The sequence below is a fragment of the Phodopus roborovskii genome, unplaced genomic scaffold, assembly GCF_943737965.1.
Source record: "Phodopus roborovskii unplaced genomic scaffold, PHOROB, whole genome shotgun sequence".
Lineage (NCBI taxonomy): Eukaryota > Metazoa > Chordata > Mammalia > Rodentia > Cricetidae > Phodopus > Phodopus roborovskii.
In genome coordinates this window covers 7,340,373-7,358,640 of record NW_026126619.1, presented here as the reverse complement: position 1 = coordinate 7,358,640, position 18,268 = coordinate 7,340,373, and the positions used below count along the sequence as shown (strand labels likewise).

At 45.1% G+C, this 18,268-nt stretch overlaps 1 protein-coding gene across 1 annotated transcript; it reads right to left on the bottom strand.

Annotated features, from left to right (window-relative positions):
- Positions 1-528: 528 nt before the first annotated feature.
- Positions 529-17,810, bottom strand: Csrp2 (cysteine and glycine rich protein 2). The gene is made up of 6 exons (XM_051206405.1): positions 17,736-17,810; positions 6,787-6,899; positions 3,990-4,158; positions 1,771-1,900; positions 1,115-1,208; positions 529-834 (listed from the first exon to the last, which is right to left on the bottom strand). The coding sequence occupies exons 2-6, from the start codon at positions 6,896-6,898 to the stop codon at positions 758-760; spliced, it is 582 nt and encodes a 193-aa protein (XP_051062362.1). The 5' UTR covers position 6,899; positions 17,736-17,810; the 3' UTR covers positions 529-757.
- Between the last annotated feature and the right edge of the window lie 458 nt (positions 17,811-18,268).

Here is an 18,268-nt window from a genome sequence, read left to right as displayed (position 1 = left end):
GAATAACCGCCCGCAGACTCTAACGGGGCTTCTAGAAGGGAAGGGGAGCGGCAGGGCTGACTGCCCGCTCTGAGAAGCTGCGATGGTGATGCCTGGCAAACATGAGTTGAGACATCGTGACAGTTAACAAGACCTGCCTGAATGTATGGGGTGGGTGCATGGGAATGGCCACACCTTCAAAAGAGGATAGCCCACGCCCACCCCAAGCAGCTACTTCCGGCCAATAGCTCCTCAAGGGGTGCTAATTGAGGGAACCTCAAAACAAAAGCCATGACATTCAGAGAGTGCTGCATTAGGAGTGCTATGATCCCATTTTGCTGAATAGATGTATGAAACTCAGAAATGAAATGATTTTCTTAGAACCTTTCTCAACTCCCACAGTGCAAATGTAGCCTAGTGTGTAAAGGAGTTGATTGTCATTTTAACACGTTTTTTTAATCTGGACGGTGTTTTTCGCTGGAAGAAGGCAAATGATTTCCCACTACCTAAAATCACAATAGCTCCTCCAAAAGTTAATTGCGCACAGTATCCAAAGCAAGCCATAACTTTATTCCCAATGTAAAAGAAACGCTCTTAAATGCTAGTGAAAAGCGAGCAAGCGGAGTTCTGTCTTGTCCAGCCCGCATGCGCAGCTATGTAGAGGAGTGAGGCACAGTGCCGGATGCTGGTCGAGTTTCACAGCAGTGAGTGCCCTAAGGTCATCTGTGCTTTGGTAGTGACGGTTCTGTGTGCTGTGCTTCGTTCTGGGTTTACACCATCACTGAGCATGAACAAGGGCCCCTGCTCCTTGACCATAGCCAAATCCTTTGGGCCCAAAGTTCTTTGCGTAGCACCCTACAAAGAGGAGAGAGTTCATTAGCTCCCACTGCCTCCCACAAATGTTACCTCCCTATGCTCATAAGCTTTGCTTAAAACAGGAAGTCAAAAAACTGTTGGGGAGGTGTTGCGGACTGGGTTCAGCCGTGTGAATGTGCTACATAAGCACTTTACTGATCAGTGGAATTCCCAGCCCGGTGGGAATGGGAGTCACTAATTTTCAAATAGCGACACTACACTATGTCTCTTCGATATCAGATGCTAGATGCTGATGGGGAGGTGGAACAAATAAATTTACCTTTACAATAGATTTCACCTTCTTTCTCAGTCAGAGTTGTAGATTCAAGACTCTTCCCACACTTGGCACATCGGAAGCAGTTTTTGTGCCAGGGCTAGAAGAGACAGATGTGTTAGGACATTCAAGGGGCCTGTTTCCTTTGTTCTAACTAATGTAGCAAGTGGCTGGGGAAAATCAACCCACAAGCAAGGTCTTCATGCTACGGTAGGCTCAACTAGAAAGCCAGACCTGGCCCTCCTCCCTGGCCACATCCTAGGCACCCATAAAGAGTTTTTGACAGTCTGTTCATTTGAAGCTACCACTTTCCTGGCTGAAAATGTAGCAGCTCAGAGGAATTAAGACAATCTTTCCAAGTCCAGGTATCTAACGACCATCGATTACTCTGCAGAATCTGTACAAAGCATTAGTCGAAGTTTGGCCCTTTTAGAGAACACGCCTGATGCAAAGGGTCCCTTTAAACATGGTGGTTAAGTATGGCTATGACTTCCATAAATTAGTGATTCCATGGAAATCCAGTTGGAAAAGCTTAAATCTAAAGCAGAACCCTTTGCCTAAGTGGGAAATAGAACTGGGTTTGTGGATGCTGGGGTGGGGTGGGATGGGGCTGGGGGAGGGTTGGGGGGCCTTACAGTTACCCATTAGGAACAGCAGCTTACCTTTCCAGCTCCAATTATCTTCTCAGCAGCATAGACAGAGTCCCCACACCTGGGACACTTCTCAGCACCTCCATATTTCTGGGCAAATTTCGAAGTGTTTGGATTTGTTGTAGGTCTGTGAGGCTGAGCACTTGAGGAAAGGGAAAAAGAATGAGGCCTAACTGCACTGTTCCCTTGGCAGTGTCCGAAGTCTGCAGGGGTTCCACTCAGGCAGAACAAAGGAATAGCCCAGGTGCTCACTGAACCTGTATCTGGTCATCAAAACTAGAAAAAGGCAAGCCCAACCCCAGACTTCAGTATCTTTTCCTGAGTGAGAACAAAATGTACAAAGTCCCTAGCGTTGCCCAATGCTTCTTGATCATGGCTAGCTTTGTGTTTCTCAGGAGATGGCAAAGTCAACACTAAACAATTCTGAAATTAAAAATACCTGCAAGCACATTGGCTGGCTTAAGTTGTTCATAACTAGAAAAGGAAGTCATTTTATAGATTATATATATGCTCAATATATCTTTGGCCAATGAACTACTTTCTTCATGGGAAATACTTCTGGAAATTTTCCTGTTTCTCTGCCCTGTTTTGCTTTTTACATTTCTGGTTTGCATACATTCTTTGTTTACATTTTCTTGTGGCGGGATGGTATTTTGCCACTATTTGCAGGTGATGAGGGTAAATCGTATTTAGCAGGGGTTATTTTCCCCCATTCATAAGCAGGCACACTAGAATATGCAAGACACCCTCTTGGCTACAGGGTTAGAACCTGAAGGTGACAGGTGTACTGCAGGACAGCTCTGCACTGTGCAATTCACTATAAAAGCACACACATAAGTCTAATAAAATCTTTATAGAAATGCTGACCTTTTTCGTTAAATTATTTTTCAAAAACTTCGCCCCTTCTTTTCCCTTCATTCTGTGTTTTAGATATAACAGTCATTGAATGTCTGTGTGTGGGGGGGTGTCTGATTCAAAGTATGAATTCACAGTATGTTCAGTTGTACCTACGGTATATTCAACACACTTCCACATCCTACTGATACAATTTAAGTGATCGTTAAAAACTTGCTAAAAATGGCATCTAACATTGACAGAGTTCCAAGAAAAAAATTCCAAATATGTCATTAAGACCTTCACACAGATCACCTCCCTCTGGCCTTTTACTGACTTCACAGGGTGTGAATACTTAATAATGCAGATAAAAAACTGGGGGCTTGTATGCTAAATAACTTACTGATGGAAACCCTAAGTGAAAACACTGGCTGCCTTAACGATAGTTCTCTACCTCAATTCTGCCTCTCGAGGAGACCCCTGTGAAGTTCTTCAATCTGTGTATTAAAAGGCATGCATGAGTGTTGAGTCACTAAGAAAGGAAAAAGAAGTCCTTAAACCTGGACCAGAGGAAGGGCAGAATTTGGCCTGCCAAGAAGGAACAATCAGGGAGGGTACAGCTGGATGTTCCCTTGTTATCATGCTTTTCCAGTTATGGCTACAAACACTGACTTGGGGGTCACGGGTGAGTTCAATTCTCACTTGTACTTTGGAAAAATTAATTTGGAAATTAAGGGTTTGGAATCAGAAATACACTTAAAAGGCGAGTGTAAAAAGTACAGTACATTTTAACAGTGTCTGAATGGGCAGTTCCAGTACCATATAGGAAGACCCTCTTTCAAAACCTGGAAAGGAAAGAAGGAAGGAAACAGGGAGAGGAAGTTCCAAATGGAATTATTTAGCAGGAAATGAAGCACTAAGTAACTTGAACAGATTACCACTCTGGTCCTTTGGTCACATTTGTCCCTCAAATAATCAGAAACAGGAAATTGTTTCAGTTTTTAAGTGAAAGGACAATAATTTCCTGAGGAAAGGATGACTAAGGACTTTCCACAGACTGCTCAATTGCATTCAAGAACCATCTCATGATTCAGATACTTATTTCATGATATTTGATCTCCAAAGAGCTATGGAATGTTAATGTAAATCACTTTCCTTGAGACCTTAAGTTTTCCTGATAAAATCAGGGCTAACAGTCCCAGCAATAATTTCTAAGATTTTAAGTACAAAATTGTCGATAATTTGATATTAAAGGATGTCACTAGCGTTTAGTAGAGGTTATATTACATCCTGCTTGCTTTGTTTAAGCTAAACATATAGAAATTCCCAGGTTCCTGGCACCTGAGCAACAGCAATTGTTCTGCCCAATTTTAAGATAGTAAGGAGCATTCTCTTACCTCTCTGGCTTGATGCCCAGCCGCTCGCCACGGTCCATGTTGAGTGTGCCAGCGCCCTGGCCATAACCATAGCCTTTTGGTCCATACTTCTTTCCATAGCAGGATTTGCAGTAGATCTCTTCATCATGAATTGCCACTGTTGTGCTATCTAAATTTTTCCTGCAAACCACTGGGCGGGGGGGGGGGGGAGATTAGACTTTAAACATTGTTCAACCCTTCTTCTCCACCTCTAACACCCATTCTTTCTGTCTTCTCACACCAAATATTTACCCTACAACCTGATAAAGAACAAAAGAGTAGTGACTGCCTTGGAGTGGCCTCTGCAGCCCCTTCCCCCCTCCTAAAAGAACATTCCAGATAAAACATTTTAACCCAAATTTCATTTTCATCTCTAGCCTAGAATGAAAAAAGCAGAACTCTTCCAGCTTCCCCGGCAGAGATGAGTGGGTCTATCAAGTGGTTTGAAGCTAGCATTTGTTTTCCCTGTCTCAGAGGAGAGCACATTCTTTCTTGATGGCTTTCTTACCACAAGACATTTCTACGTACACCACTGCACAAAACTGCCAAATGTCATCACGCTTTCTGCAGACATTAGTTCACTTTCTAAAACTTCAAATCAGCTTGAGGAGAAAAAGGGGAAAGAAAAAAACAAAACAAAAACCTTAAAACCTTGTGAGAGAACTCACAAGTAGCACAGTCTGGCAGCTGGAAACCAACGCTTGGTGGGATAGAGAGGAATTTTACTCCCTTACAAAAGAGGGAGGTGAGGTGGACAAAGAATGGATGGATGGATGGATTACATAGACCAAAGTGTTCTCTAGAAGAATAAATGGCAGCTACTGTGGACTTCAACTTCAGGCTCCATGTTAAAAGGCAATTGCTTAAAAGATATGAACCTCCAGCCCTTAAGGCTGAGTAGCCTTAATACAGTGTAAATCCGTACAAACCCTATTTTCAAAAACATGTACATTAGGGCTGGGGATATTATTCGCTGACAGAGGCAGAGACGGGTGGATCTCTGAGTTCGAGTCCAGCCTGGTCTACAGAGTGAATTCCAGGACTACACAAAAAAACATGTCTCAAAAAACAAAACACACCTCCCCCCCACCCCAAGAAAAACAGAATTTGCTGTGTTGTCACCCTCTTCCCTCCTCGGCCCTCACCTCTGCAGTGAATTCTCACAGTTCTGTGACAATCCCGAATTACCTTGTAAAATTCAGTCAGCTGAGACAAGGATTAGGAAAGAGAAAGGCTGGCCAGTGAAAACCTGACAGACAGCAAAGAAACACTGATTTTGTTATGGTATAACCGTAGGAGCTTAACCGGGAAGAAAATGAGAAGTTTCTAAAATATCTACATTTCAGATTTCCAACATTTAGCTTAGTTACATGCCTGGTGAAATATGGATTTCCTTTTTTAAAAAAAATCACAAAGAAAAAAGCCCTGGCCCTGGAAAAGAAACAGCAGGACCAAACCTGAGGATCAGCATTATGAAGTCATTTAAAAAAAAAAAAAAAAAGCCTGTGTAGTAATTTTACTTTTTGTAAGCATAGCTTTCTAGTTTTTCCTGGGAAGCAGGCATACTGTATATACAGCCTGAAGTACAGATAATTTGAATGCTGGTGTCTACGGAAAGGAGACAGGCCACATTTGAAAGTCTTTCTCTTCAGGTTTAATCCTCAATTCATGTAAGCAGTTTTTGGAGATAGGGTCTCAATGTTTGCCTCCACAATGTCACCTGGCTGCCTTGCCTTGGAACTTGTTGGCCTCATATCGGAGATCTGCCTGGGTGCTGGGTTTAATGGTCTGTGCCACCTACCACAACTGACCCAGTACATTTGTGCTTAAAACATGGCCTATTTATGTTTAAGCTATATGAAAACACAGCACTTGTCACTGTACAGCGCTTTGAGTCAAGCAAATCTCCACATGCTTGGATTGTTCATTAAGGAAAATTCCATCATTTGACTCATGGTGCCTGATGAGGAGGCTTTTTCTCAAATCATGAGGCTACTACAGCTTTGAAGCTTCAGACTTCCATGTCTTGTAAAGGGTTCCTCTCTTCTTGTTTTTTCTTATTATGGGGTGTTTACTCTTCAGAACATACAGAAGTATGTTGTTTTATGTCATACCTCCTATCACACATCTAGTAAACAATAATAATTCCCATAATGTCTATAGGGACTCTTGGTGTCCTATATTCTTCTCCCAAAATAGGAATACCAATAACTGGCAGATGGTACTAGCACATGCCTTTAGTCCCAGCACCAGGGAGGCAGGGGCAGGCAGATCTTTGAGTTCGAGGCCAGCCTGGTCTACAGAACAAGTTCCAGGACAGGCTCCAAAGCTAAACAGAGAACCCCTATCTCCAAAAACTAAACATAAAAAAATAAATAAAAAAGAAGAAAAAAATATCGATAACCACGAGTAACAAGAACAAATTTGAGCTTCTGTAGAAACGAAGCTGGTAGACTATGAACCTCAACCTGTGGTGTGTGCTAAGAATATGTCAGAAAGGAACTGAACCAGAAAACAAAACCGGCAAAGATCAACTTTCTTATCAAAACCAAGCCAAATACACTGCCCAGCTGCCACCAAGCCCTCACTGAAGCAGGGGCACCGGGTAAACCACTTGCAAAGGCCAAATAGCCAGAACGGAGGGCCAAGCACTCTTTAAGACCAAAGATACAAAGAAACCACTAAAGTATCACTCTTAGCTAGCGTTATTTTTCTTCAAACATTCAATCCGGGCTCTTCACACACGGTTTGGGTAAAGGTAGAGGGGGACACTACTCACTACACAGGAAGCAACAGCGGTGAAGGCTCCGCCCATCACACTGCACCTCCTCGGCGTGGTACACGGTCCTCGCACAGACCCCGCACTTATTTCCACCGCCCCAGACAGGCATTCTGCAGAACAGAGGATGCGTTAGTTAGGACGCCCGCGCTCGCTTGAATTGCAAGTTCCCTACAGGCAGACCCTGCTGCTTCAGGAGCCACGTATTTTCAAAGGTCCGCATCCCTTCAGTATAGCCCCATCTCTCCCAAATTATAGCTCTCATTAGGAAGCTGGCTCAGGCAGCCTCTCTTTTGTAGGAGACAAAGGGCTTACATTCCGTGGGAGAATCTGGTCACCAAAGTAGAATGCGCAGAATAAGCCACTAGAATTCACAGGAATTAAGCCGCGGTGGGAGAGGGGGAGGGGGGTCACTGCCCCTCCTACACTCCCTTCTTAATGAACCCTTTAAAAACTCGGCTGGAAATCTTATACTTCAGTAGAGTCATTTGCTACATATGCGTTTAATTCAGTGTAAAGACATTACATTCCTAACATTTAATGTACATAAGCTATAAGTGTGTTTATATGCGCCTGTTAGGTAGAGTTCATTCCATTACAGCTCGCATCCGCGGGGTCTGTGGCTAGTACAACTGCAAGCACCCAGCCTGGCTGTCACCACAACAAACCATTGGGATGGCTGCCAAGTAAGTTCCTGTGCGCTTCACTAACCCCCAAGTCCTCTAGTCCGTCCAACAGTTGGTTTTCCCACTCTGGCAGGTTCAGAAAATGCTACCAAGTCCCCTCCTCAGCAGGGACTGTGATGGAATGTGGAGACAATCTCCAAACATGGTCTGATATAATGGCAAATACAAGGTTAACCCCAGACTGTGTATGATTTAGGGACAGCATTCTCTAATCCCCCTTAACAAAGTGGCCTCCTGGGACAGCTCTAATGGCCAGAATGCCAGCATTCTCAGCCAGCCTGCTAGGAAGGGACCTTGTATCTGTCGTCCCCTGACTGGCATCTACCAGTGCAGTGAAATAATCCCCTTTCCCTTCAGTGAGAAGTATTTGGAGCCCTAGGCCTGCTAAGTTTCTGGGTGTGCCGCTTGCCTCTAGGAAATGGCTGGTTATAAAAGCTGGTATTTCCTTACAAACATATACCTAATTAGAACACACGGGAGTCCCGATGAGCGGGCAGGGGATGGCTTCAATTTTAACACTTATGGATTCCCGGACAAGCATTGAGGTGGGTCCAGATCTCTGTACCATTTCCCAATGAGACCTTTATTAAATATTTACACAACTAATCATTGCAGTGGGTACCCCATCCCTCTTCTTGTAGTACTGCCCTAGGCTTTCATCCCGAGTAGCATGGGAGAAACATCTCTCTTCGCTGACATAAGTTAGAAATAACCAGTTCAAGGCAAAATTCAGGCATGCATGTAGAAACTTGATTGTGTGGTTTGAGTGTCATTAGTGTCCACCACACTCATTCTGGCATTTAGTTCTCCGTGTGGCAGCTTGAGGGGTTGGTTCCAAGTGGTAGCTGTGGGGCTCCTGTCATACATACAGAGGGAATGGATATGTTCTCACAATGCGAGGTTGTTAGAAAGCTCCTCTCTGTACGAAAACACCTTTTACCCTCCACTTTCCTCCCACACATGGGACAGCATGTAGCTCTGTGGTAACCAATCCTAGACTTCACAGCCACCAGAACTGTTAGCCAAAGTAAATTCCTTTATGATGTAACCCAGCTTCAAGTGTGTTACAGCAAAAGAAAACAGACCGAGGCAAAGACGAATGCTACGCCATGAAGACCAGCAGTGTGCACACTCAGGGCACTCATCTGGAAAATGTTTTAGAAAAACCTACTCCTGGTATATGATAGCAAGCCACCAAGGGGGCCCCAGAAACTGAGGCAAGACAGAGAGATCCAACATTGTACAATGACAACTTACTGACGGAAGTATGTCTTCTGCAATAGCAAGAAAGGACGAGACCCACACCCCCAGGCAGAAAGAAGGGGCTTCCATTATGAGTTTAGACACACATGGGCTCTGGCCAACCAGAATGCATCTGGACTTTCTCAAAACCACTGACAGGTTCAGTGTCTGCTAAGAAACAATCTGGGCATCTTAGTGTCTTTGTTTGGTCTAGTGTCTCCTATAGGAGTTTGGGATCGTGCCAGAGTCATTTGCTGAGTCAAACAGGCCGTGTCAGCAGGATTCCGGTGTAGAGCATCCCACACACAGCTCCAGTGCACTCATTTCCGTGGCATTGGCTCTGCTGCTCTCAGCCTGTTCTGTGCTGCTGTAACAGAGTCAGTCTGGATGATTTATAAAACACAGAAATGTATTTCTCAGCGTTACAAAGGCAGGAAGGTTCGAGACCAAGGCACTGGCAGGCATGGTGTCTGCTCTGGGACCCTGTTCTCTGTTTCCAAGACTGTGACAATACAGAGACTATCCTCAGTTGGCAGACAAGAAAGAAAGGAAACCCTCTCCCACAACCTTGTTATAGTGGCATTAATCCATTTAGTTAGTCCTCAATTTTTCTGCTGGTTCCCTGCCTCTCAATGATGTTGCATGGGGACTAGGTTACAACATGCATTCTGGACCAAACCAAGCACTCACACCATAGCAACCTTCAAGCAGGTATGAACACAAAACCTCTTGCCAATCCAGTTCAGTGAAAGGTAAACCCAGAACCGTGCTTTAAAATGGGGCGAATAAGGAGCAGAGGTGCGAGCTACGAAGAGCCTAAGGAGCCAACACAGAGGAAGGGAGACACGCTTAGCCTTTGAGCCCCTGATTTGGCTGTGCTTCAGCTTCTCCTGAATGCCTCAGTTTTATGAGCCATTAAATTTGATTTTCAAGCCATGTGACATCAGAGCCTGTTCCTTGAAATAAACAATATCAACACTCCTCTACACAAAAACATGGCTGATATCACTAGTTACCAGTAAGTCCTAGGTATCTCTATTTGCAAAACAACAACAACAAGAACTCCACATCTGTCCAGACAGGAATAAAAGCATTCCAAGGGTCTACAACTGCTTGTTGTGAGGCCATCCACTCTGGCTTTCTTTGGATGTTGTGTCAACCTTTTATTCCCCTCTGTGACAATAGGCCCTTCACTGTTTCGCTGAAACTTAAGCTTGACTATAAACCCAAGGCACAAAATATGAGCTAGCTCCAGCAGCCTGCACCGGCTTGAGTTTGAAGTACCACCAGCAATGCTGACTGCCCTTGCCCCCAAGGTCACCCACTTGCTATTCTGCAATGCTCGTGGATACAAGAGGCACCCTGCTGGTGAGTCCTAAGGAGACCAGAGTTCTGTCCAGGTTTACAGGTAATCTTGGCTGTTGAGGCACGCCTATTACCAAGGTGTGTCCCTCATATTAAACTGGAACCACTTAGTCTCAGCCTGCTAGCCAGCTTTCTTTGATTCTGTTATCTATCTCTGGAGCAATTTCAATAAGGAAACAGAACTCCATCAAGACCAAGGTTAGATTAAGTTGTCCTTGAATAACATTCAGATTTATTAAAAAGAAAAAGAAAGCCAACTGAACATTTATGTCGTTCTTTCTCTCCAATGAAAAGTAGTCTGGATTTAATTTTTTGGGGTTTTTTGTTTACTTGTTTAAGGAGTTAGTATGTCCTTTCTATATGTGGCAGCAGGTACTTTAAACTCACCAATAAGTCTGCCCTTACTCCCCTGTGCATCCACTGCAGCCAAGTGTGACTATGTCTAATTTCAGGAGACACCCAGGCCGTCTACAACACTCTGCTTATATGCTCCTAACTTCTCACTTCTCCCACTTGCCACCAGTTCACAGGCTTTGGAGCCTGTCCTGGAGCTCACTCTGTAGACCAGGCTGGCCTCGAACTCACAGAGATCCGCCTGCCTCTGCCTCCCAAGTGCTGGGATTAAGGCACCACCAATGCCCGGCTCAGTAGTAGTTTTGAAGAAACTTTTCTTTACTATAGAGGCAAAAACATCCCCAGGACCCTCAGTGGGGTTTTGTTCTCTGTTTTAGGACAGCGGACGGTAGCTATAGCCTGTTGTTCTTCCTGCGACCCCATCTTGCATGCACACCCATTCCATGATGGAAAGAGCGGATTTAGACTGCTGGTTTGGATGTTTCTACAATGTTGGGCTTGTCTTATAAACTGGGAAGGGTAGTTCCCACCACACTGTAAAGATACCATCCTACATCGGTGAGAAAACCCACCGAGCAGCCTCCAAACATCATAGCTGCACCACCACAAAGTCAAGGAGACCGTCACTCCTTCCTGGACATTAAAATGAGTAAGTGTAACAACAGTCCCACTTACAGCACTGGCTGTCTCAAGAAATGAAGTTCAGCTTCACACATTTGGTCTGAACCCCTATGGATGGGACCTGAATTTGGCAGGAGAACATATGATAACCTTCCATTTCTGTCACTCTTGGCATCACTGCACATATTTTAGGAAATGCAAGGCTTCGTTTTTCCTCCAAGCCTTTGGCTGCGCTCCTCTCCAACAGCTGCTATTAATCACAGCAGACTGGGTCTGCACTGAGCAATCTGGGCTGCGTGACTTCCCCCAGTCCTATGGGCTCATTTACAGAATGTTAAGAGCACAAATAAAATCCCCTTTTCCATACGTCTTGCAGCACAGGTCAAACACTGGCTTTTTCTGCTTTTAGTCTTGTTCTTGGGTTTTCACTGTAGCTTCCAGAACTAGAATTTACCCACTGCACTAGACTAAAATGCTTGGTCTACATGCCAACACATACGTGAAACCTTCCTTTCCTGCTTCTCCTAGGTCTAAAGCACCAATCCAAATCCAAGGGACTTACCCTTCCAAGCCGTGACTACAGGCTAAATCGGACTCACCTGGTGTGAAGCTGCTCTTCTCTAAGTAACCAATGAGACCTGCAAAGTGACGGCATGGGTCAAATCATTCTTAATGTTTCATTTTTAGATCAATTTTTCTTCATGTATTTGAGTGTTGTGCCATGTAGCACATGGATGCAATGCCTGTAAAAGCCAGTAGGGGGCAACAGATTCGTGAAACTGGAATTACAGCTGGTTTGGAGCCATCTTGTGGGTCCTGGGAACCAAATCCCAAGTGCTCTTAACCAATGAGCCCCCCTCTCCAGCCCCAAGGGTTAAGTCATTCTTACACTGCTGACTCTGTATTCAGAACCCAAGGACTGAACCTGTGTGTTTACGTGTACACGTCCCCCATTTAAGAGTTTTTAAGTCACCGGATCTAACATTAACGATTGGGCGTGGCTCTGTGCATAAACCCAGATTTTTAACATGCTTCCAGCTTCAACGTTTCCACATAAAACACTCCACTGTTACCCTAGAAACCTGGCTATTGTCTCTTCCCTCAGAGGGGGAACATTTTACAGACCAGCGTAAAATGTTCCTGAGCCCCATTTGGGGAAGAAAGGCTTGTTAAAGGATATAAATTAGTGGTGCTGACCTAATACAATGGCTTCAGCAAACCTTGCATTTTGAAAGCTGTCACAGAAATTAGGCTTCGCCTCATCCTGGTACAAAGAATTTTTTTTTTTTTTTCTGCTGCTGCTCAGTCTAATTCTCTCAGCTACTAAACACAATAGCGCCCCAAACAGTCCCTTAGTGTCTTGGTAGCGTGCTACTTACTCACCCTCCCTCCCTCCTTCCCTCCCTCCCTCCCTCTCTCTCTCTGGCTCCTTCCAAGAAAGCCAGATCTTCACCCTGGCCCTCCAACACAGAAACCTGACTGAGTAACGGTGAAGTGAGAACCGGAGCCCTGTAGCCGGGTCTTTCGTTGCCCTCCTGACAAATGGGGACAGCAGAACTTTCTTTACAGAATTCTGAGAATTTGGTAAGACAATGTTTGCATGGCAGACACTCACTTCACATCTTCAAGTTTTGTGTTACTAGGAACTTAACCCCGGGCCCTGCAAACGCTAGTGCTCTACCATTGACGTATATCCCCCAGTCTAATATTCACTTTAAAAAAAAAAAAAAAGGTTGAGACAGTAAGTCATCTCAGAAAGTTGTTTCAGCTAGCTGTGAACCTGCTCTTAGCTCGGGTGGGTCATGAACTGGGATCCTCCTGACACAGCATCTCAAGTAGCTGGGGTTACCAGATGATGCCACCAGGCCCAGAGGCATATATAAACTTCATTATAAATACTCATCTATCCATTCTCTTTATCCTCCTAACCCTTGCCTATGAAGGCACTTGACATCCATCCATCCATCCATCCATCCATCCATCCATCCAGGTAACTTCTGAATTCATTCATTTCTGTAAATAGATTCCTCTGCGGGAGAGGCGGCTTCTAAGTGTGTAATTATCTGCTCATACTCATTCTAAATAAAACTCAACGACTACCTCCTGGGGGCTGAAGGTGTACTTCACTGAGCACCCATGTCACATGCATGGGACTTCAACTACTGGCAGTGCACCAAACCAAGCAAAGGTATTATAAGTCACATACTACATATTGGTTTAGGGGCTGAAGATAAAAGAGTCAGGGGCTAGAGAGACTGTTGGTATCCTGGCATTATGCTGACCCTGCCCCGACAACTGGCAGGGTGCACACACCGGCATGCAGACAGATACTTAGGCAGCTCAGAGAGCTCGGTGTTTCGTGACTACATCATGTATTATGGGTGATGTGTCTGCATAAGGACTCTGTACTAGTGTGCAAGCTTTCCCTTTTAAGTAAGCACCTCCCACCTGTTGGCCCCTTCTCCCCCTTCCATCTCTGTTCCCCGTTGGTCAACACCTACTCCACCCTTGTTCCCTTTCCCCAATAAACTCCACGTGTTTCATCGCCCGAAGCTGAAGCAAAACAACAACAGGGTGCTCAATAAGAGTCTGCTGCATAAGCTTAAAGAAGGGCCTGAGTTCAGATCTCCAGCATCCACATGAAAAGGTAATGGTGTTCGCTGTAATTCCCAAGTTAGGGGTGGTGGAAGGATATAGGATTTCAGGGGCTTTTCTAGCCAGCCATGTTCAGCTAAAGAAATAGTTAGTTCCATGCCTGGCGAGATCTTGTCTCAAAAAAAATAGACAGTGGACAGCAATAAAGGCACTGTCAACCATGGGCAAACACACTCCCACACATAAAAGAATTACGTGGGAGAGTGTCTGCTTCTTAGGGACTTGTTCTTTGCTGATGGAGAACAGGTTGGAGAGGTAACTCAGTGGCTAAGAGCACGTGCTGCTCTTCCAGAGGACCTGGGTTCAGTTCCTAACACCCAAACAACAGCTCACAAGCTTTTGTAACTCTACCACTAGCGGTCCCACACCTTCTTCCGGACTCCGCAGGTACCAGGCACATCTGTGGTACACACACATACATGCAAGCTGAACATTCATACACATAAAATGATTTTTAAAAATATGGAAACAGAGCTGATGACACAGCACAGTAAAGTGTGGCACAACCTCACAAGGGACACCCTGAGTTCAGATCCCCAGTATGGACACAAAAACTCCTTCTCCTCTCTGTTAACCCAAGTTTAATTTCACCACCAAAGAACCCTCCCTTCAAAGGAGTAAACCTGACCTCTCCATTTTCAGTAATGTCCATGTTGTTACCGCAATGCCTTCAACAGGAGTATGGTACAGTTCTTACATGGATGTGAACAGTACCTGCCCAGGCACATACTATGATTAAATGCAGCTACACTCAAAGATTGGTACTCTCTGAACCAACATATGCCATAGCAATTGGCAGTCTGTGAATATGACCAGATACTTCACTATTCACACAATTCAACATCTTCATGGAGTGAGACCTAGATTTAGATGCCAAGATTCCTGCTTATTTGGCAAATGAGAAAGATTGTATCTTATCTGCTAGTTCTCTTATATTAATAATGCTGATTTATACCATAAAGCTTTCTGAAGTTAAACAATGTATGTAAAACCCTTACCACAGTGTCTGTTACATAGCAGTAGTAATTACCATATTTACCATATTCATTTGTTAAGTGGTTTATTAATTTAACAACTGAAGTAGGCACTACCATGTTCCCATCTTATGAGTGGAAAACTTGACAGGAATTAAATATGAAAACAAAATTACCAATTTGACTTAGGATACCAACAAAGCTCACTACCAGCCACAAAAAAATGGTAGCATCATCATCTATGGCCTTGACAAAGATTCTTAGTATTTGCTACACTGGATTCAATTTTCCCTTCATTTTTTTTCTACGGATAACTGTCAAGTCCCTTCACCTTCATGTATCATAAACTGTCTGATCTCCTATTATTAATCAAAAGCAATTAGTACTGTTGGCACAAGACCATAAAAACACAAGAAGCCTACCAGTCTTTGCAAATAATTCACACACAATACACTATGGTTAGTTCTTCCTCTATGACTTACAACAAAAAAATTTAACAATCAGAAGTTGTGCCTTGCTTCCCTGGCGTTCAAATGAGAAACACTCCTCTGAATCCTGATTTTTAATGTAAGAAATACAATTCTCTAAATTTGGGGACTGGTTAACTCAGTCCCACACACGGTATCTTATATATTTAAAAACGCTTGGACACGGCACTGTAGCATGTATCTGTAATCCCAGCTAGTTGGAAGACTATGGCAGGACAATCTAAAGTTCAAGGCCAGCCTTGGAAACTTTGCAAAATCTTGACTCAAAATGAAAAATAAAAGGGCTGACGGTAGCTCCATTCAGAGTCCTTGCTTAGTATTCACAAGACCCTGAGTTCAAATCCCAATACTACAAACTACACAAAACAAAAAAAGCAGGCATTTGGAGGAGAGGTCCAGATACTTCACAGGATTGTAAAAAGGCCTGTGACACACAAAGAGGATTCCTACGAAGGGAAGGGAAGGCATAGAAAGGTTGCCTGGTGACACCCAGCCAACAGAACCTAAGAGGTGACAAGCCAATGCCAGGCCAGGCAGTGACAGATCCTTAAGGAACTCTCTGAAGGTCTGCAGATGGAGGGACGTTCTGGGAGATGCTATACAAGTGGAAGCCAGCACTCTCTCGGAAGACTTCCACCAAGAACCCTTTCACTTCAAGTTTCAGGAAAGTGCAGGATCTTGTCTAAAAGCAGGGGGAATCCAAAACACTCATGCACACCCCCCTGGGACTGCACCTTGGATTTACAACACACACACACACACACACACACACACACACACACACACACACTCCTACACCCCACCCTTAGGAAAGTATGAGGAAGTAACTGCAACCAGACATTTAACTTGTTAAGGGCAGCAAACCAATGGGTATTGACCTGGGAATCACAATACTGACTTTATCTCTACCCTCCCCAGGCTATGTCTCCTGTCCCTTGGAGGGTTCCTTCTCTCCGTCTCATTTGATTCATCTAATTGGTAACAGAACTAAAATTAAAGAGATGAGCTCTCCATCACTATTTATTGATAAGGTTATGCCTGGACCTAGTATCTCATTCTCTGTGGCCTCCCTACTCTGCATCAACATCCATGCTATCTTTTGATAAACTGTGTGTTTCATCGGGACAGTCCTAGTCCTCACACTCAGCTTTGAGTGTGGTCTTTGGCATACACCACATCAGCCAAAATCTTGAAAACACCGGGAGGAAGCTACCAACAATTTATGGTAAGAACTCTGGACAAAATCTGTTAACCAATGTCTATTGCTACCCACAACTGCACCTCGTTTGTCCCTTCTTTATTCGTTAACTAATGCTGAGGTGTGCTCCAACCATATTTAAAGATAACTAAATAAACAGTGTTCCAAAGACTCATGGGATATATACTGGCATGGCTACCTGGCTATGAAAATACAGGGAACAAAAAGTCTTGAGAATTAGTGATGCAATTAGCTATCAGTAACAACTACAAGAGAACAGTAGAGAATAGGAACGCAAAAATCATTTGTATGCAGTTTTGAGATTGTAGGGCTCTTTTGACATCAACCTTTTTAATTTTCTTGAAGAATCTGTATGCAAGTATAGTGCACCTTATGGTTGTCCTTTTTGGATTCTTGGTTTTTTTATGTAAGCAAAGATTTAACACAGGTTAGGAAAGCCAGTCACTAAACTATTTTCGCTGCCCAAGTTAAAAAATAACCACATGCAGTATGTTTTGTTTTCTGTATTAAAAACCATTTATAAAGTTTAAAAAAAAATGTATGCGGCTTGCAGTCCAAACAAAACAGGTCAAACTTTTGAGTAATTATGTAAACAAATAAAGTTCAACGTCCTGGCTTCCAAAGGGACAGAAGCTTTGAGATCATTCTCCTCCACCCTAGGAATGCCTACACAAGAATCCAGCTCTGAACCTAGGTTGTGACCTCTAGGACCTGTTGCAGAATTTCTAAACCAAGCAATGCTGTGTCTGGAAGGTAGAAAGTACGAGGGAAAGTACGAGGAATGATCAACTGGAATGTCAGTATGGTTTCTCCTACATGTACGATTCCGTGCCTGGTGGGCAGACACCTCCTAACAAAGGCGATGGCCAAGAGCTCCGTTCCACCGCAGGGAAAGAATTGGGGATCCGGATCTGGGGAGGCGCCTATCACACCAGAGCACCCACCCAGTTCCCGAGAAGGTCGGCCAGGCTGGTTATGCACATACTCGGGATACAGGGAGCACCCGAGCTTCTAACCCCCTCCTATCCGAAGGTGAGATTTAAACAAGCAAACAAACAAAAAACGACCCGGGAAGAGGCTACAAAAAGAGCGTTGGGCAACCACGAGAAACTCCCCACTCGCCTCTTCCCCAGAAAACAGGCTCTGAAATTAAAGGTCACGGGGGATGATTTACCTGCCCCCAGGACACGAGGTCCCTGGGCAACGGGTGGCCACAGGGGCGACAGCAGGTGTGCTAGACGGCCCCGCAATGGGGCAGAAGTGGGAGGATGCTGGGAGCACCATCAGAAGCAGGGGTGGAGGTGACAAGGACCGCTCGCTGGGCAGCGGGCTGCCTGGGACTCACCCGAGTGGGAGGCAGGAGCACGCGACAGGCGGAGCTAGCGAGGCCCGGGCAAAGCAAAGCCGCGGGCGGGCGGGCGGGCGGGCGGGCGGATCGGAAAACCGGCGGGAGCGCGCGCCTGCTTTTAAAGACTCGCGAAGGGGTGTGGTCTAGTTCGCCACACCCATCGCTCAGGCCACGCCTCACGGAGGGACTCTGCTGGCCCCGCCCAGGCGTGCAGAGCTAAGGCTCCGGCTGCGGGTTGCGAGCTCTGGCCGAGAGACAAAAGACCGGAATCCCTCCTCTTCCTGTGGCTTCCCGCGCACCGGCGTCTCCCCCCATCACCTCCCCATCCCCAGCCGTCCCTACCCTCCGCGTCCCGGGCTTCCTGAGCACTCAGAACCGGCCCGGGGCCGCGGAGATCGGGTGTCGCCCCACTGGGTTCCCGCCACCCTCCAGGAAGCAATCGCCACGTGATGGACTCCCGGGGTGCAGGACTCCCCGGTGCAGGACCGTCTCAAGTCAGAGTTCCAGCTTCTGGAATCCACCGCTTTCCT